Source organism: Bos mutus, chromosome 6 (genome assembly GCF_027580195.1).
Source record: "Bos mutus isolate GX-2022 chromosome 6, NWIPB_WYAK_1.1, whole genome shotgun sequence".
NCBI lineage: Eukaryota > Metazoa > Chordata > Mammalia > Artiodactyla > Bovidae > Bos > Bos mutus.
Genome location: NC_091622.1, coordinates 90,885,304 through 90,905,930, shown reverse-complemented (window position 1 = coordinate 90,905,930; position 20,627 = coordinate 90,885,304). Strand labels below are relative to the sequence as shown.

General features: G+C 45.0%; 2 protein-coding genes across 11 annotated transcripts in view; one reads left to right on the top strand and one right to left on the bottom strand.

The window, feature by feature from the left end:
* CCDC158 (coiled-coil domain containing 158) overlaps window positions 1-6,859 on the top strand; it is an 83,760-nt gene extending 76,901 nt beyond the window's left edge. For 5 of the 10 annotated variants that reach the window (XM_070372533.1, XM_070372532.1, XM_070372531.1 and 2 more), the window contains 3 exons: window positions 86-244; window positions 3,266-3,365; window positions 6,046-6,859. In XM_070372533.1, coding sequence (XP_070228634.1) covers window positions 86-244; window positions 3,266-3,365; window positions 6,046-6,166 — 380 coding nt within the window. In that variant the 3' untranslated portion in view covers window positions 6,167-6,859. Of the gene's footprint in view, window positions 1-85; window positions 245-3,257; window positions 3,366-6,045 lie in introns of those variants that run through there. The other 5 variants (XM_070372534.1, XR_011464525.1, XR_011464524.1 and 2 more) reach the window with 5 other exon arrangements.
* Window positions 6,860-7,502: 643 nt separating this feature from the next.
* On the bottom strand, window positions 7,503-13,748 carry STBD1 (starch binding domain 1). The gene is made up of 2 exons (XM_005899155.3): window positions 13,427-13,748; window positions 7,503-10,930 (listed from the first exon to the last, which is right to left on the bottom strand). Exons 1-2 carry the CDS (start codon window positions 13,620-13,622, stop codon window positions 10,122-10,124), a joined length of 1,005 nt encoding a protein of 334 aa, XP_005899217.2. The 5' UTR covers window positions 13,623-13,748; the 3' UTR covers window positions 7,503-10,121.
* Between the last annotated feature and the right edge of the window lie 6,879 nt (window positions 13,749-20,627).

Below are 20,627 nucleotides of genomic sequence, written 5' to 3'. Positions count from 1 at the left end.
ATTTGAGAGTTTGATTTTTTGAGAGGTGTAGCATACTATTTTTAAATAATTCTGTCCTTTTACTTTTGTCCTTATAAAATTTTAGGAAGTCCATCTGTGAAAAATTCAGCTTCCCGTTCATTCCATTCTTCTCCTAAGAAGTCTCCAGTTCACTCACTCCTGACTAGTTCAGTTGAGGATTCCATAGGTTCCTCACCACAATATAGATCTACCAAACCTGTTCATTCACCTGATTCTGTTAAAGGTAAGAATCACCTGATTTCACTGATGAGATTAATTGTTTTCCTACTCTGTGATTTAAGAGTTCTTTTTCATAATTGGATTTAAGAAAGTTTCACATGGTGTTCTTATAGGTACACTCCAATTAATGCTGTGTGGTGGGTGTGTGTTTAAGTGGGTCTTATTTATTTATTTGTCTTAGTTAAATAAATAATTATTAATGCACACATACACCTTAGTAAATAAACATAGTAGATATTACAGATAAATATTATCTCTTTCTCTGACATGAATAATGATCTTTTTCTCTATAAGCTTTTGGGTCTTCTTGTAAATGCTGAAAATGAATGACTTTTCTTAGTTCAGTTCAGTTCAGTCGCTCAGTCATGTCTGACTCTTTGTGACACCATGAACCGCAGCACACCAGGCCTCCCTGTCCATCACCAACTCCCGGAGTCCACCCAAACCCATGTCCATTGAGTTGGAAATGCCATCAAACCATCTCATCCTCTGTCGTCCCCTTCTCCTCCTGCCCTCAATCTTTCCCAGCATCAGGGTCTTTTCAAATGAGTCAGCTCTTCACATCAGGTGGCCAAAGTATTGGAGTTTCAGCTTCAACATCAGTCCTTCCAATGAACACCCAGGACTGATCTCCTTTAGGATGGACTGGTTGGCTCTCCTTCCAATCCAAGGGACTCTCAAGAGTCTTCTCCAACACCACAGTTCAAAAGCATCGATTCTTTGGCGCTCAGCTTTCTTTATAGTCCAACTCTCACATCCATACATGACCACAGGAAAAACCATAGCCTTGACTAGACAGACCTTTGTTGACAAAGTAATGTCTGCTTTTTAATATGTTATCTAGGTTGGTCATAACTTTCCTTCCAAGGAGTAAGCATCTTTTAATTTCATGGCTGCAGTCACCATCTGCAGTGATTTTGGAGCCCAGAAAAATAAAGTCAGCCACTGTTTCCACCGTTTCCCCATCTATTTGCCATGAAGTTATGGGACAAGATGCCGTGATCTTAGTTTTCTCAGTATTCAGCTTTAAGCCAGCTTTTTCACTCTCCTCTTTCACTTTCATCAAGAGGCTCTTTAGTTCCTTTTCACTTTCTGCCATAAGGGTGGTGTCATCTGCATATCTGAGGTTATTGATATTTCTCCCAGCGATCTTGATTCCAGCTTGTGCTTCAAATTATGTCGGTTTTCTGTCTCTGTAAGTGCAAGTATCTGTTATACAAACTTACCAAAGTGTCCTCATTTTTAAAATTTTGAGTTCATTTATTATTAATAAAGATAGGTGATAAAAAATGATTTGCTTTAGAATAAGCCTGAAAAAATGAAAGTGGACATTAAGTATATATAAATGCTGAATTGAGCTTGAAATGTTTTTCATCATATATGATGTCAGTGCTCTCTGGTATCATTCTCTTTGATAAGAGGTAAATTAGCCAAGTTGTTGCATCATTGTTAAGTCAGTTCCTGGTCTTTTGAAATTCTATGCCTAACATATTTTTAGATCCTTTAAAAAAAAAATCAGGACTTAATCATAGCTTTTAGCACATTTTCTTTTTTTGTCATCTTTTTCTGCATCTGGGTCCTCCTTCATCTCTTATACTTCTAAATTCTTTAATTAAAAAAAATTACTGTGCTGTGTTGTGCTTAGTTGCTCAGTCTTGTCCAACTCTCTGCAATCCCATAGACTGCAGCCTGGAGAAGGGCATGGCAACACACTCCAGTATTCTTGCCTGGAGAATCCCATGGACAGAGAAGCCTGGCAGGCTACATTCCATCATGGGGTCCCAAAGAGTCAGACACAACTGAGTGACTAAGCACAGCACAGCACAGACTGTAGCTAACCAGGCTCCTCTGTCCATGGAATTCTCCAGGCAAGAATACTGGAGTGAGTAGCCATGCCCTCCTCCAGGGGATCTTCCCAACCCAAGGATCAAACCCAAGTCTCGCCCATTATAGCCGGGTTCTTTACCATCTGAGCCACCAGGGAAGCCCAGTTACATCATGATGACAACAGTGATTATTGCAGGAGCAGAACATTGCTGCTGGTCACCTCATTATTAGTTTGTGGCTACATAATGGAAGATCCCCTGGGGAAGGGAATAGCTACCCACTCCAGTATTCTGGCCTAGAGAATTCCATGGACTCTATAGTCCATGGGGTCGCAAAGAGTCGGACATGACTGAGCAACTTTCACTTTCAGTAGCATGGCGTTTTCTTTTTTGCTCCCTGTTGTCAGATATTTGTCAAACATGTTTTACATTATTTACGTTAAAAATCTCTCAATGAGAAATTATTTTTTATTCTCTTAAACAAAAATAATTCCTAGATGATTGCCTTTAAAATCATCTTTAAAAAGTAAAAGGGTGTTTTGTTGACAGAAAAATGAGGTATCAAAATATTTTCAAGATTATACAGCAAGTCAGAGACTAAGCTTGAAATTAAAATCTTGTGATTGACAGCCAGTATGTTTTGGAGGTTGACAAAGCATAGCGTACTTATTTGAGAATAGTTCCCAGGCTTGTAGCACCTCCTCAGTTGCAGCTGCCACATTTATTCTAGGTTCCTTGTGGCCGTGTCAGCGTCCATACTGCTCCTGCAATATAATACTGTCCTCATTCAGGTGACAACAACTGATACGGGCACTTGGCCTCAGAAATTCAAAAATCTTTCCAGGGCCAGTATTAAATCTCGCTCCTCCAAACACTAAGTTACTGGAACTACACAGGTTTGGAATGAAAAGCTGTCATTTAAAATGTAGGACCTATCATTAAACTTGAAGTGTTCTTCCCACTCATCCCACTTAATGCTGTGTGGTTACAAACTAATAAATCAGATTGGTTTGAAACAAAATCATATAAGCTAGTATTGCAATATTTGGATACAGTATTTCTTTATTTTAAAATAGTGGTTTAAAGCTTCCATTATATTAAAAGAAAGGTTGTTTAACCCATAATTGGAAGATTTCTAAAATGAAATATCAAATAGACTTTTAATATCACATCTAAGCAATTTTCTAATAGCTTCACAGTCTCAGCCAATAGAAACAACCGGAAAGACATGCAGGAAGCTCCAAACCAGACTGGAAAGCTTGCAAACTCTGGTAGAAGATTTACAGATGAAGAACCAAGGTACGGTGCACGTTTTTGGAGAGCTCATCCTAGCTCAAAAGAATACTCAGCCTTCCTTTCAGGTTAAGCCTCTTATCTGTAGATCCACTGAAAAGGATACACAACAGGCAATTCAGAAACCTCAGGTCAGAATGTAAGAGTCTTCACCATGACTAATGCCTGGATTAACAGGGTGACCTTGGGCAGGTCGCCTTAGCCCTCCTCTTTCATCTAATAGGGATGATAATATTGCTGACCAGCCCTCAGCAGGACACATGTTCTGAGTGGCTGAGTTCACGTGACACTTTCCCATACGCTGTCTTTCTTACCCTTTCAGGTCTGTAGATGAACATTTGTATGACAGTAGCGAGCATTACTCTTGCCTAGAAAATCCCATGGGTGGAGGAGCCTGGTGGGCTGCAGTCCATGGGGTCGCAAAGAGTCGGACATGACTGAGCGACTTCATTTTCACTTTTCACTTTCACGCATTGGAGAAGGAAATGGCAACCCACTCCAGTGTTCTTGCCTGGAGAATCCCAAGGATGGGGGAGCCTGGTGGGCTGCCGTCTATGGGCTCGCACAGAGTCGGACATGACTGAAGCAACTTAGCAGCAGCAGCGAGCATAAGATGGCAGTTAATAGCCAGAAAACAAAACAACAGTATTTACCCTTATAGAAGATTTAAATTACCATGGGCAGACTGTGCCACCCAATGAATCACTAAATAAATAAAGATAAACTGTGTCTAAATGTGGACTTCCATACGTCTACATAAACTAGAGCTATTTGAACAAGAAATTGTTGTACTCTGCAGATGATAGACAACTTCTGGGACATGAATTCTAAGTGGATGTTCCCATGAATTCAGGAGGCTATCATGTTTTATGATTTCCTGATATAAATCCATGAATCCAGGAGACTTTGTCAGAGAGAAATTATTTTTGGAGTATACATGTTATTCTTATTTCATCTCTAGAAAATAATACAATCTTGCCAGATGGAAAATAATAACTTTCAAAAAATCATTTAAAAATAAATTTAACCTTATTATAATAATAGTTGTTATTAGCATTTATTGAGCAGTTATCAGCTGTGTGCCAGGCGCTGTGTGCCAGGCCCTGTATGCAGCGTCTTGTCTGTGAGCTTCACAACACTGGGAGGTGCATGCTAATATCTTGTCATTTGGTAATGAGGAAGCTGAAGATCACAGTCAGTCAATAAGTTCGAAGTCACACAATGAGTAGGGGAGCTGGGAATTGATCTCTGCAATTTTTGACTCCAAAATCCACATTTTTAACATACTAAAAGCTAAATTGTTACTAAAGAAAATCAACAAATTCTTTTTGATAACTCCAGGTGTCTGTGTATATAAACATAAAAACATTTGATTTTAAGTTTATCATAACTTTTTAGAGGAAGATTCATTATCTTATTGGCCCCATTTTTATTCACACTTTGACTTATATTTCTGACTATCTGACTAATCCTACCATGTAATAATCCAAATGGAAAACATGTCATATTTGTTAAATTTTTTTCTAATCTTTTTATTGGATGCATTGTCTGGATGACATGTCTCTTGGAAATTATGAAACATATTTTGGAGAGAATGTGGGGAACATTTATCAAAATTGGAAGTACATGTATTCTCTGACCCAGAAACTCCACTTCCAGCAATTTATTCTGCAAGAAAAGTTGCACACACAAAAGTCTGTTTACAGAAGTATTTCCTATAGCATTGTTTATAAGCAAAAATAAGGAAGCAACTTTAAAAAGTTTATTTATTAACATGTTGGTACATCCACACAATGTAATACTGTGCTGTCATAACAAAACATGAGCTGAACTGGAAAGATATTGACATTTTAAGTGAATGAAAGCAAGCTGCAGAACGATTTATACCACATTTCCATTTTTGTAAAGAAGACTTCTGTCTGTGTGTGTGTGCATATGTACTTGTGAAGATATTCATTAAAATGTTTATAGTGATGACCTCTTGCCTGGAAAATCCCATGGACGGAGGAGCCTGGTAAGCTCCAGTCCACGGGGTCGTTAAGAGTTGGACAAGACTGAGTGACTTCACTTTCACTTTTCACTTTCATGCATTGGAGAAGGAAATGGCAACCCACTCCAGTGTTCTTGCCTGGAGAATCCCAGGGACAGGGGAGCCTGGTGGGCTGCCGTCTATGGGGTCACACAGAGTCGGACACGACTGAAGTGACTTAGCAGCAGCAGGGAGAAGGAGGTTCAATACACTGAGGGAATAAAAACAGAATGATTTTTATCTCTCTATGTACCCTTCTGAGGTGTTCAAATTATTAACAATTAGTATGTATTACTTCTGTAACAATAATTATCATGTTATTATTTATTTGGCCACACAGTGCTGCTTCCCTGACCAGGAATTGAACCCATACCCTTGGCAGTGAACGCGCAGCATCCTAACCATTGGACCATCAGGGAATTCCCTATCATGTTCATTGAAAACAACTAAAAGAGCAAAGATTTACCCTCAGCTCTGTTTCATAATTAAAGTCTTTTTTAAAAATGTGCTACTTTGCAGTTTTTAAGAACTTTTTGAGCTCAGCATGTATCTTTTCTATGGTAACAAGCTGACCTTTTAAGAAATACATAATAGAAGTATGTATTTAAAGCCTGAGTATATGTTGCTTTTCTAACTTTGTTTTATCAACATTTTCAGCAATGTCTTCAATGATCAGAAATCAAGAAAAGAGAATACAGAAAGTGAAAGACCAGGAAAAAATGTTACTAAAATGATACATTGCTTGCCTATTCTTTACAGAGAGATGATGCCCGATTAATTGTGGTGTTACTTATAATTAATGCCCTGTGTACTTTTTTCTTTTTATGTGAAAATTTAATAAAAGATATCCTATCCTGTCCTGTAAGCTCTATTTTAAAATAAACTATTCTTGAATGCTCTCTTAGTAAAACTTAAAGCGGTACTAGCTAGATGTGAATGTATCTTACAGGTATCAATCCATGCTAATACCAGTATGTTGGAATAATTGCGTTTTTTTTTATAAATTATTATCTTTATAGGTGCTGAGACAATAGTCTTTTTTTTTTTCAGCTTTACATGAAGGTAAAAGATGGGGTATAATGTCCAGACTGGAGAACTCAATGGCACCCCACTCCAGTACTCTTGCCTGGAAAATCCCATGGACGGAGGAGCCTGGTGGGCTGCAGTCCATGGGGTTGCGAAGAGTTGGACACGACTGAGCAACTTCACTTTCACTTTTCACTTTCCCGCATTGGAGAAGGAAATGGCAACCCACTCCAGTGTTCTTGCCTGGAGAATCCCAGGGACGGCAGAGCCTGGTGGGCTGCCGTCTGTGGGCTCGCACAGAGTCGGACACAACTGAAGTGACTTAGCAGTAGCAGCAGCAATGCCCAGACAGAAGGACAAACTCCAAGGTCTTGACCGGATTCCTTCTGTGACCCTGAACTCAGTGTTCTGTCAATATCAGTGAGTGTTATCACAGAACAGAACACTGGGGCCTGTAATCAAAACTTTTGGAGAAGTTTCTCTTTTTGCATATTAATAACTAGAGGAAAAGAGATAAAAGACTCGCTATTCTTCAGCCAGTGGGTAACTTCTGTAGATCAAATGGATTCAGTCTGCCCTAAGTAGTGTTTCATAAATGAGTGGGGTTTGTATGTGAAATACTTTGCAACACCAATACCCAGTTCTCTGTGGACACCAACTAGTGTCTGTGAGTCAATTCAATTCTGACACTAACTACCTGGAGTTAGTGTCCTATTCTACAGACTTAAGAGCCCAGTCCTTTGGCTAGGGCTTCCCAGCTGGCCCAGCAATAAAGAATCCGCCTGCCAATGCAGGAAATGTGAGTTCGATCCATGGATCAGGAAGATGCCCTGGAGAAAGAAATGGCAACCCACTCCAGTATTCTTGCCTGGGAAATTCCATGGACAGAGGACCCTGGTGGGCTACAGTCCATGGGGTTGCAGAAGAGTTGAACACAGCGACTAACCAACAACAACCCACAAGACGGCCCCTGCTTTATCGCAAGTCCTGGGCCACCTGTAGTTTTTGACTGGCTATAAATTGGGGAGTTCCCACATCCCCCTCTAAAGTTTCAATAATTTGCTAGAACTGATCACAGAAGTCAGGAAAGTGCTTAACTATTATGGTTTATTATAAAGGAGTAACTCAGGAACAGGCAAACGACAGGTGCACAGAGCAAGACATGGATGGGGGTGTGCCCTCTCAGGGCTCCCAGCCCCTTGATGGATCCTCCCACCCAGAAGCTCATTAAGTGCCATCATTCAAGAGTGTCTCCAGAGCTTCATTTCCAGCCCCCCTCCCCAGCCTGGAGATTGGTATGTGGGGCTGGAAGTGGCAAGCCTGCGGTCCCACTTGGTCTTGTGGCCAGCCCTGACCTGAGGCTGTCTAGGGGCCCCACCTAAGTCACCTCACTAGCAGAAACTCAGGCATGGTCTAAGGGGCCTCATAATGAATAACAGAAGATACTACCATCTCGGGAAATTGTCACGAACAAAGACCAAATGTATTATACTATAGGATGGGAACCCAATGAAAGACCAGAACAAATACAAAAATGTTTCAACAGAAACAATTCACAGAAGCCAGCCTGTCCAAAAAAAGAGCCTGTGTTCCCCTTCCCCAGTACAGACGTCCCTGAGAAACTGTGGCCCTGCTAATGGTTCTGTTTCCAGCAAACCCCCCACCCCCTGGCTCCAATCTACATCTAACTGCCTGACCGGGTCTCACTAATGACACCAGGACACAGCCGTCTGGGGCACCTTCTGGCCCCGAGTTCTAGTGGAGTCTTTTATTTCCCTTTCCACGAACTGGTTACAGAGGAGAGAGAGGTCCTAGGGGACAGACGGGAGCCGCAGGACAGAGGCCTGGGTGACGATCTGCAGGGAAAGCGGCCTCCGGCCAGGAGCGCCCACTGCTGTTTAGTGAGCGGGGAGTAAGCGCCATGCGGCCTGTGACAGCAGGTGATGCTCGGCCAAATGCGTGCAGATGCCAGGCCTTCCCACCGCCCTCCCACTTCTCCCTCTAAGCACATCTGATTTTAAATGAGTTTCAAAAATGTAAAATTTAGTATTAATATGTATCTCTTAAATCAACTGGCTTTACTGAAAGATTTTTACTTCATCAGATAAAATGATAGCTAGTGACAGAACTCTCAACAGGTTTTTACTATAAATTGTGCTACCTTTAACTTTACCTAATAGAAACGCTTTATTCTGTGTAGTAAAGGTCAGTGTCTTCTGAAGACCTGACTGGAAGGAATATAAAATTCCATTATGAAGTTTGTAAAAAAAACAAAAACATATATATATATGTGTGTGTGTGTGTGTGAATTAAAGCAAAAGTATTCTGAGCCAAAAAAGTTACTGAAGCACTTTCTCACACTATTTTCAGTTGAGTTTATGCTCTTCTTAGCAAAGACCATCCAGGATTAAATGTTGTTTTGCCAATAAATATTACACTTAATAAAAAGTTGTTTTAACATAGAATTTTCAAGTACAGGCATGTATAATATCCTCCCAAACAAAGGCAAAGTTTTTTAAAAGAAATATTCTAAAACTTTAAAGGGAAGAGAACAGTGTATATGCCTCTTGATGTTTGCTTTTTTTTCCTGTGTCATTAGTGAAGAAAAATATTAGTATTTTATTTTATATCTAAGCAGTTATGGTACTAAGGCTTATACAAATAATTCAGACATTTAATAAAGATACTAAACTCAGGTTTTATTATTTTTTTTTCAGTTATAATGGCAAAGTTTAAAAGGTTGTTTCTTCCCAGGGCAAAGAAGTATTTCTGTATCACTCTCCTGTTACAGTTTCGTTTCCCAAGATTGTCACCAACATGGAGAGGGAAGACAGTGAAATGATTGCTGTGGGACCATCCATCTGTGAGCCCAAATTTGCTGTGAGACGAGCAGCAGTGGGGCAAGACGGTCCTCCAAAGGCCCTTCCAGGAAATGATGGGGCGCCCCACCCTCCAGTGGCCTGTGCCGTAGCCCCCAGCCCTCTAAGAGGCATCAATCAGGCCACCTTGCTCAGCATCCACCATAACCCCCTTCCTGTTCTCTTTCCTCTTGGACTGCTCCCAGTAACAGACTCTGATTAGGCCCCTGTTTCTACACCAGCCTTTGATCATTAAGACAAAAACATACTTGCTACTGTCAAACCATACGTGGCAAGTAAAATCAAGCAAAAAAAAAAAAAAAATTGGGAAGTCTTAACGCAATGCTTCATATCCTGGCTAATCACATCTAGTGACCACACATTTTCTCATCACAGTTCCATATGGTGCTAATGATTTTTAAATATAAAATGTGTAAGAGAGCATTTATTTCTCCAGCTGCACCAGTAGGAAATCTGCCCTTTTTGAATAAGGCTTGTTTTACTCCCCTGGTCTAAGAATCACTGAAAGGCTCAAGTCTAAACCCTGCACAGTTAAATTGGTTTCTGTGCTCCCTGACCACTGCGCACTTAGCCAAGCCACTCCCCAAGACGACCAAGCCCTAAAGTAATGATGGATCAGCATAAATCCATCCAGCAATGCCACAGGAAATGCCATGCTCACTGGAAGCACTATCTACACATTAGACAAAAGCCACTAGCAAATTTGAAACAAGTCTGAGGGGTTAGATTTGAAGTTACACTTCCTTTATTTTAAACTATTCCAGGTGCTGCACGACCTTAGCCCCTTCCATGTTCTCCCGTAGCCCCTCGGCCGTTTGTCAAAGCGATTCAGTGAATCCCCCACCACCTGTGAACCACTTTATCCTCATGACCAGTCTCCAAGAATCTATTGCTGCATTCTTCCCAACGAGCAACTTCTCCGTTCTCTACCACCACAAACTTCCACTCCACCACCGTGTCTGCCGGCAGGGACACAGAACGAGACCAGAACCCATCCCTGCTACACTGGAGTGGGATGTAAGTGTTCCATCTCCCAAGACTCTCGTGGTCTCCAGTTACGGCAATGAACTGCACACCAGCACTTGTGATATAATGGACCTGGAACCTGACACTAACTTGACGACACTCTTTCTGACCTCTTGCTTCCACCAGCATGCTTCTGTCCCAGTCCTTTCCCTGCTTAGAGCTTAACACTGGAGACCCAAGACCGTCACCCAAACCAACATCTCCCCAGGACGAGTGCCGGGACACCATCTCCCAGTCCTCATGGTTAGCCCGGGTCTGACTGTCCGGCTCTGCAGGGCTCACTTCTTTCGCTCTGCCCAGGAGCAGGTTGCTGGAGGGAAACTTCTCTGCCAAACATGGAACTGCTTTGGAAGGTGTCTCTTGGCCTTTTTGCAATCCCCGTTCTCCCATAGGAGATCCAAGGCTTTCGTGTCTTGAAATGTCAGAGTTACCAGTCTCAGAGGTAGTTAGAGATTCTGTGTCTGGAAATGGGCCAGAAGGAACATGCACTCTTGAACTGTCAGGGTTACCAGCTTCTCCAGAAGGACTCTGCTGTCTCCATGCTGCTCCCGGCAGGTCACTGGGACCTTTGGTCTCAGAAACCAAACATCCATTGCTTTCTTGAAGATGCTCTTAAAAAAAACAAAAGGAAAAATGTAATAGTGTTTGGGCAGTTCAGTAAGTTAGGTTGAGGAAATAGGTTTAGTTATTAAAGACTCCACTACTAATCTATCTGCAGTTCACAAAATTTGTCTCTATTAAAATCAACTAATTACCTAGTGTGTTCCTAGCGTCGTGCTCTAAGAACACACATATCCAATAATAAGGGGCTTCCCTGGTGGCTCAGATGGTAAAGAATCTGCCTGCAATGCAGGAGACCCAGATTCAATCCCTGGGTGAGGAAGATGCCCTGGAGGAGGGCATGGCAACCCACTCCAGTATTCTTGCCTGAAGAATCCCTTGGACAGAGGAACCTGGCAGGCTACAGTCCACTGGGGTCACAAAGAATCAGACATGACTGAGCGACTAGGCAAAGCACATCCAATAATGAAAGGCATATCCAGGAGTGCCAGCGTACCAGCACAAGAGTGTAAACAAGGTGGCAAGCTGTAGAGGCAGACGTGTAACCCTGTCATGGTCCTGGATCTCTGCAGTGCAAGCCATACTGGCATGCAATCAAGTCATTTGGCTCCTATCATCAAAAAATGCTGTCCAGCCTGTGTGATGAAGAGCTACACAGTTACCCTGCAAACCAGAAGAGCACGCCTTCCCTCCCAGGGACTGTGTGTGGGTCAGGCATCGGTGGTCACAGTGTGGACAGGCCAGCAGCAGCTGTCACTCTGGCAGAATATGAAGGACAGCAGTGCATCCCTGGGCAAGGGGTGGAGGTGGGGGGACAGGGCTGGATTCTCCTTGCCAGCGCCGTGTGCATTGGGAGCCTCTTCAACAAAACACAGGCTATTGAGTTAAAGTAACTTCCCTGGTGGCTCAGAAGGTAAAGAATCTGCCTGCAATGTGGTAGCTGCTGCTGCTGCTAAGTCGCTTTAGTCGTATCCAACTCTGTGCAACCCCACAGACAGCAGCCCACCAGGCTCCTCTGTCCCTGGGATTCTCCTGGCAAGAATACTGGAGTGAGTTGCCATTTCCTTCTCCAATGCATGAAAGTTAAAAATGAAAGTGAAGGCCCTCAGTCACGTCCAACTCTTCGAGACCCCATGGACTGTAGCCTACCAAGCTCCTCCGTCCATGGGATTTTCCAGGCAAGAGTACTGCAGTGGGTTGCCATTGCCTTCTCCAACAATGTGGTAGACCCAAGTTCAATCCCTGAGTTGGCGAAGGAAATGGCAACCCACTCCAGTATTCTTGCCTAGGAAGTCCCATGGACAGAGAAGGCTGGCTGGCTGGCTACAGTCCATGGGTGTCACAAAGAGTCGGACACGACTGAGGGACTAACACTTTAACTGGAAACTCAGCTTACTTCTTGGCCACCTCATTGATAGTCCACATAGCTCCCTACAAGATCTCCAGAGCCATTCAATCAGTATAGATGGGGGATGGGAATGGGAAGAGGGAGATCTTGTTTAATTGTCACTTTTTAATGTGGGGTTGGAAGTGAGGCATAAACAAAAATTACTCTGAATTCCCAATCTCTCCACCTGAAACAGGAAGCTGGCTTTCAGGGAAAAGAAGACCAATGAGACAGAGAGGCAGATTTATCAAGTGGCTACACACGAACACCACGCCACTAAAAATAAAGTTTACAGATGTCATTTTCACTAGGCTGGAATCCAGGGATGGGCAGCTTGCCAAGGGAGGGCGCTGGAAGGTAAGTTTTTCTGCCGAGTCTCTTATTTGCCCAGCACATGGGGTCTAAAGCGTTGACGTCTGAACCTAGATGTCAATTCTGTTCCTCGGAGTTGGGGCCGCTACTAAGTGTGCCTCTTCCCTGGGGTTTTAGACAATTGTGCCCTGCTCCGGTGAGCATGGGGGAGAGCCGACAGCTCCGAAATCTGCTGCCAGCGAGCCGCCCCAGGGTTTTAGCTGAGGCCTTCATGGCCAGACTCCAGCCTGAACTTTGCCTCCCTGAGAGAGGCGTCCAGAGAGCGGGGGTGGTCATTGCTCCGGTGTTCCCAAACGCGGTTCTTCCCTGAGGTGAGCGATAGGAGGACATGAAGCTATGGCATTGGGACTGAGACGAGACAGTGTCCCTGCTCGGACAGACGCGGGAGGGTCGGAGGATCTCTTAACCCTAAGCACCCCTTTCCGAAGGCCCGGAAGGGGCGCCGCCGCTGCAGCCGTCTGCACTGCACCAAGCGCCGCCGAGCGGAGGAGCCCATCCCCGCCGGAGGAGCAGGGGCAGGAGCCAAGGGGCAGCGACTCGGCGGGGCGCGCCTCTTGACGAACCGTCTGGGCATATTCAGGGCCTCGGCGGGGGCGAGCACCCCGCTCGGAGCGTGCGCACCAGCCGGGGAAAATGCGGAGCGCGGCGAGGGTCGCGTTCAGAGTAGAGGAAGCTAGTCCCCGGGAAAGGATTGCTAGGAAAGCTCCAGGTGGATCCCTCCCGCTCCCCCGAGGAACTTCAAAGCCCCCTGGCAGATCTGCCCAGGAGACACAAGGAGGAAGAATACCTGGTTTGGCAGAAGGTCCGGGGCTCAGTCCGCCGCGGCCACCGCCCTGATCTCCGCCCGGAGCCACAGCCTCCCTTGGGGGGGCGTCCTTCCTCTGCTCCGCATTCCCCTCCTTTCCCGAGTCCCGCAGCAGCCAAACGAAAAGCGCTCCGGCCAGACCCCCTCCGACCAGCAGGGCGGACCAGACGGCGCCCATGACTGAGAGGCCGCGGCTGCGGGAGACGACGGCGACCGAGACGGGGGCTCAGGTCACGCAGGAAGAGCCACACCTCCCCAGCCCGCTCCAACCTTTTACGGTCCCCCCGGTGGCGGGCGCTGCCGCGCGGAGCCCAGCCCTCCGCCACTAAGACTCAACTTTCCCAGCCCCGCCCCGCTCCCCGCCCCGGGGCTGCAGCCCGGGCTCCGGCGCGGCGGACCCGCGAGCGCCCCCCTTCTCCCTCCCTTTCGACCCCGCCAGTGGCCGGCGGCTGGGAGCACACTGCGCCGAGTTCCAAGTGCCTCCTGCGTGCGCAAAGAACCCAAGGGCGCACGGCTCCAGCGCGCTAACCCACGCCTGCCCCGCCGCTTTCCCTTCCGGCTCCCGCGGCAGTCAGGCCCAGCTCTCTGAGCCGGGCATCTCCTCACAAACAGTAGCAGTGTGGCCTCATAGAGGCCTTCGATTCCAGGAACTTAGAATCGGAAGAGGCTGTGTTATGTCGCGGACCAGCCGGGCTGGGGCTAGGATGGGAGAGGCAGCTTGGTCGGGTTGGGTGGGGAATACCCTGAATACAGCGGGCGCGGTGGAAGCTTCATAATGCCTCCAGTTAGCTGCGCTTCACCTCCCCGAGCCTCCGCCTCCCCGCCTGTAAAAGGAAAGGGTTGGACTGACACCCTTCCATCTATATATGCCCGTTACTTTTACCGCATCCAGTCATTTTTTTTCTTCCTCAATTTCTTTTAGAGTGCGTGGTTGTCACAAAATGCGCGCCTTCCTGGCCGGACAGGAGGTTACCCAGAAGCAAGCCTCTACAAATGGCCTTATTAATTAAAAAAAAAAAAAATTGCAACCATCTTTAAGCGCTGTCGGTGTGCCAGGTGTTCAATGTATGCATAGACAAATGCATACAGAATAAGGATCCTGGAACTAAGTTATATACACATTTCTTTCTAAATTCACACCTCTGCTGACCTGATGGCTTCACACACCGACTACGAGCTATTGGTTCCCATGTTTGTATCTGCAGGGTGAGCCTTTTCCTTGATCCACACAAGTGTGGCTCAGCTGGTAAAGAATCCGCCCGCAATGCGGGAGGCCTGGGTTCGATCCCTCGGTTGGGAAGATCCCCTGGAGTAAGGGAAAGGCTACCCACTCCAGTATTCTGGCCTGGAGAATTCCATGGGTTGTACAGTCCATGGGGTCGCAGAGTCGGACACGACTGAGCGACTTTCACCTTTCACACAAGTTTACACCCAACTACCAAGGCCACAGCCGGCAGACATCCGCCTTGGAATAATTACTAACACGTGGCTCTTATAAAACAGATCATTCAAAGGTGCCCCAGGCTCAAGCCGATAGCAGCCCCTGACGGGCAGCGAGACTCAGCTAATAGTTACAGGTGCTCGCGCCTTGGCGCACACAGGTCACAGCCCCTGCCATCAAAACGGAGGGGTGAGGAAGGGGACCGCACCAACCCGAGCTCCTGGCTAGTGCTGCATGCTAAGTCGTTCAGTTGTGTCCGACTCCTTGCCACGCTATGGACTGTAGCCCGCCAGGCTTCTCTGTCCATGGGATTTTCCAGGCAAGAATACTGGAATGGGTTGCCATGCCCTCCAGGGGGTCTTTCCGACCCAGGAATCGAACCCGTGTTTCTTATGCCTCCTGCACTGGCAGACGGGTTCTTTACCACTAGGGCCACCTGGAGAGCCCCCGGATGCTATGCTAGTAGACATCTCAAACCCAATTCACTCAAATCTGACACCCCCAGACCCACTACTTGCTCTGACTTCCTCATCTCGGTAAATGGCAACCACATTTCTCCTTTTTACCTCCTCTCAAAGTAGGCAGTAGCAAAGTCTGCCTCTTTATTCAAAATGCATTCAAAGTTCTTCTCTCCAAAGTGAGTGCCACCCTTCCCCACCCCCTAAGTTCTCCAAGCAAGGCTTCAGCAATATGTGAACTGTGAACTTTCAGATGTTCAAATTGGTCTTAGAAAAGGCAGAGGAACCAGAGATCAAATTGCCAACATCTGCTGGATCATCAAAAAAGCAAGAGAGTTCCAGAAAAACATCTATTTCTGCTTCATTGACTATGCCAAAGCCTTTGAGGGTGTGGATCACAATAAACTGTGGAAAATTCTTCAACAGATGGGAATACCAGACCACCTGACCCGCCTCCTGAGAAATCTGTATGCAGGTCAAGAAGCAACAGTTAGAACTGGACATGAAACAATGGACTGGTTCCAAATAGGAAAAGGAGTACGTCGAGGCTGCATATTGTCACCCTGCTTATTTAACTTATATGCAGAGTACATCGTGAGAAACGCTGGGCTGGATGAGGCACAAGCTGGGATTAAGATTGCTGGAAGAAATATCAATAACCTCAGATATGCAGATGACACCACCCTTATGGCAGAAAGTGAAGAAGAACTAAAGAGCCTCTTGATGAAGGTGAAAGAGGAGAGTGAAAAAGTTGGCTTAAAGTTCAACATTCAGAAAACTAAGATCGTGGCATCCGTTCCCATCACTTCATGGCAAATAGATGGGGAAACAATAGAAACAGTGGCTGACTATTTTTGGGGGGCTCCAAAATAACCACAGATGGTGATTGCAGCCATGAAATTAAAAGACGCTTACTCCTTGGAAGGAAAGTTATGACCAACCTAGACATAGACAGTATATTAAAAAGCAAAGACATTACTTTGCCAACAAAGTTTCGTCTACTCAAGGCTATGGTTTTTCTTGTGGTCATGTATGGATGTGAGAGTTGGACTGTGAAGAAGGCTGAGCGCTGAAGGATTGATGCTTTTGAACTGTGGTGTTGGAGAAGACTCTTGAGAGTCCCTTGGACTGCAAGGAGATCCAACCAGTCCATCCTAAAGGAGATCAGTCCTGAATGTTCATTGGAAGGACTGATGTTGAAGCTGAAACTCCAATACTTTGGCCACCTGATGTGAAGAGCTGACTCATTGGAAAAAACCCTGATGCTGGGAAAGAGTGAGGGCAGGAGGAGAAGGGGACAACAGAGGATGAGATGGTTGGATGGCATCACTGACTCAATGGACATGAGTTTGGGTAAACTCCGAGAGCTGGTTTCGGAGAAGGCAATGGCAACCCACTCCAGTACTCTTGCCTGGAAAATCCCATGGATGGAGGAGCCTGGTAGGCTGCAGTTCATGGGGTCACACAGAGTCAGACAGGACTGATCGACTTCACTTTCACTTTTCACTTTCATTCATTGGAGAAGGAAATGGCAACCCACTCCAGTGTTCTTGCCTGGAGAATCCCAGGGATGGGGGAGCCTGGTGGGCTCCCGTCTATGGGGTCGCACAGAGTCGGACACGACTGAAGCGACTTAGCAGCAGCAGCAGCCGTGAGTTGGTAATGGACAGGGAGGCCTGGCGTGCTGCAGTCCGTGGGGTCTCAAGGAATTGGACACAACTGAGTGACTGAAATGAACTGAACTGAACTCTTTATGGACTCCTACTAATTGCTTCTTATAAGACTATTATAGATCAAATTTTTAATAGAATTTTATAGAATAATTTAGGATTATTTCATCTCCTTTTGCCAAAGTGAAACATGTCATACATAGGCTGTTTTTAAGTTTTATAAACTCAAGGCAATAGAGTGATTTTACAAATAATATGAAAATCTGAACATTTCTCTTTTTTTTCCTCACTGATAACTTTAGCTACTGCTTCATCACTTAGTTTTTTTTTTAATCAATGTGCTAATGAATGAAATTCCAGAAGATCTATAAAATCCTAGAATGCAAGTCCTTCTATTCAATTCTGATACATAGAAGGCTCTTAGTCAAGGTTGATTGTTGTCATCAATTACTATTTCATTTATTAAAAATATAAGGAAGAAAAACATAATTCTCCCCAACTTTTCAGAATTCTATTTACATTGTAAAAAGAATTGTATTAGGTTTATCATGCAGCATTTTTAAAGAATATTATTTATTTGGATTTTCTAAACTTAAATGTTGACTCATTGATTTCTTTGTTGCTGTTTTTAGAAAAATATATTCCACTCACTATCATATTTGTTAAAAGTCTACAGCCACATATTCTAAAAACATTCTTACAGCACTAACAATACTGTATTTACCACTATACAATTTCAAAATAATGCTCTTTGCTTCTACAAAGATCTTGAAGCCTAGCAAGATGGAAAGAAAAAAGGGTGGCAGATTCAGTAGGATGAGGGAGGAAAATGATGAGTTCTGTCGAGACAGGTTCAGTTTGAGGTACTATCAGGACATCGGGACTGGGGGTCTATTGTTTAAGAAGAGGGTCAGGGCTGGAGATATTGGAAATTCCTCACAGGGAGGTGGCAATTAAATCATGGTAGACACTAATATTCCAGAGGGAAAACAAAAGAATAAGCCTAACTTCAGCCCTTGGCATAATTGCAAGAAAGATTGAAAGGGTGCCTCCATATTGCTACTTATTTGCAATTATGTCTTGATGATATGTTTTAGGGGCCATAATGAAGTGCCCATTTTCTCACTGATTATTATTCTATTAAATGGAGTATAAATAGACATAGATGGATATTTTAAAGTTATTTATATATTATATATTTAAGTTTATATATATATTTATAAATAACCTCAGTTGTGTCCGACTCTTTGTGACACTATGGACTGTAGCCCCACCAGGCTCCTCCATCCTTGGGGTTTTCCATTCAAGAATACTGGAGTGGGTAGCCATTTCCTTCTCAGGTGATCTTCCTGACCCAGGAATCGAACTCGGTCTCCCGCTTTGCAGGCAAACTCTTTACTGTCTGAGCCAACAGGGAATCCTTTATATATATAAATATATATATTTAAGTTTATATAAAATAAATATACTTGTCACCAGCAAAACCCCACTGGAATCCCCAAGAAAAACAAGATGGAACCTAGGTGATACGGTCTAACCTCTTCTTTAACTTTAGCTAGCTTAGTCTAGCTTCCCTTGCCTACAGAGGGCCACAGGCAAAGAGCTTGCATCTGACACATGCGGTGAGAGTGCACCAGCCCAGGACCGCTGTTCGTGATGGTGGCAGGGCTTGTGCAGAGACACCAAGTGAGCACTGCGGTCTGAAACAGCACGGCTGAGCCTGCCTAATGCGAACTCTACCCCTCCCCCTCCCCTCCACTCCCCGGTGTCAGGACCCTATAAAACTGCCTTGCCCACAGGGAGAGCTGTGCTCTGGAGCAGGAGCCCTTACCTCCCCATGCTCTGATCAAAGAATACAATTTCCCTTTGCTTCTACCAAGCTTTCAATCTTATTCTGTGCGCCCATAGCACACAGAGCAGGAGGATCCTAGCTGGGGCCTGACTCCAGAGGGTGGATAACATATACATGTTTATATACATTTTTCTCCTTTAACTTGTACAGGAAAAGATTGTTCATTCCCAGGGCCTTGTTGCAGGGCAGGGATGAAAGAGGGTGGGAAGGAAAAGCTAAGAAAAGAGAGATTCAGGAGCTTTGTTTGCAAAGTCAGGTACAGAGAACAGTGGGGGAAGGTGGCGTGGGGAAAACGGGGTTATCACTCAGCAGAGCCTCGTGGATAGAGGGCTGAGAAAAAAAAACAATTGGATTCGGCCTCAAAGACGTCCTTGGTGGCTCTGCAGTGTTTGTGGAGGTGGGGGCTTGCTTTGGAAGACTGAGGGGTGAAGGTGATGAAGGCTGACTTGGAGGGAACCCTCTCTGGAAAAACCTGGAGGCTTAGGGTAGGAGAGAAATTGAAGTATCACTTGAGAAGAGAACCAGATCCAAGGGAAGCTCTTCTAGCCTGAGAGACACCTGGCACATTTGTAAGCAGGAGAGAGCCGGGGGAGACCTGCAGGAAGACATGAGGAGGAAGGACAGGAAGTCCTTGGTGGAGATTCCATGAGGATGAAAGGCAGGGTCGAGAACACCAGTAGAAGGGGCGGCCTCGGAGGAAAGGAGGGGAGGAAACAGGCAGGAAAAAAGAAAAGAAGGAATGAAAGAAACATATTGAGATACAAAGGGGGCCATAAGTGAGGTTACCTATCAGCTAAATAAGAGAAAGGAAATCCAGGCATAGTTTTAAGGGAAGGAGAGCTGGTAGGAAGGAAGTGGCTTTGGGGAAGAGGTTGCCTTGGGAGTCCTGTGGATTCTTCCATCACAGGCCTGTTGCGTTGCTCCCTACCTGTCGCTCCCAGTGCCCATGCCCCCATTCAGACCCCACCTAACCTGTCCAGACCATACCATCCTCCCGCACCTCCCTCCCCTCTGGTTGCAATCCACTCAGCAGCCACTCCTGTTTAATCCTCAATGCACAGCTCAGAGCAGAGCATCTTCTCTGTCTATCAGGTTAAATCCAACCCCATTTCAGCCTTCAAGGTCTCCATGACACAACCCAACAGGCCTTCCTTTTACCGTTAATCTATACTCTAGCCCTATGGGCACTCTCTTGCAGGAGCCTTTGCTCATTGGTCTAGACATTTCCCCAAAGCCAAGTCCTTCCATGAAACTTTTCCCCAGCCCCTAATCCTAGCCCCAGACCCAGCCCCCAGATTTATATGCCATTCTTTTCTTTGAACTCTGATTACATATTGTAATACTCTTAGAGCAAACTTCGAGCTTTTCTCTTATGGTATAATTATTTGTGTAGTTTATCGCATCCCTGTGTTAGATCGTACACCTCTTGGGGGTCAGAGTTTGTTTATTCTTTGTATTCCCCAGAATGCAGAGTCTATTATGTAATAAGCATTTCTATTGTCTTTGTTCATTGAATGCCTAGTACATATTGGCCCTGAGCTAAATGCTTTATAAGGATGATCTCATGTTAAATCCCTGAGAGGAATAATCTGCCCAAGGTCAAACAGCTGCTAAGCGACCAAGCCAGGATTTGAACCCAGTGTTCTTGACCTCCCAGGACTCATGCTTGAAACTCTAGCTACGTTGCCCCCTAATACTTTTAAATCATGTCCAAATTTCAAAGCTTACATTTTGCTGCGAGTGTGCAAATTTGAATGTGTGA

Bases quoted from the DNA above. Each gene is read 5' to 3' on its own strand.
- STBD1 (XM_005899155.3), bottom strand. From the start codon at position 13,622: ATGGGCGCCGTCTGGTCCGCCCTGCTGGTCGGAGGGGGTCTGGCCGGA. The intron at 10,931-13,426 runs GTATTCTTCCTC...GTTTTTTTTAAG, and splicing joins CGGACCTTCTGCCAAACCAG to AGCATCTTCAAGAAAGCAAT.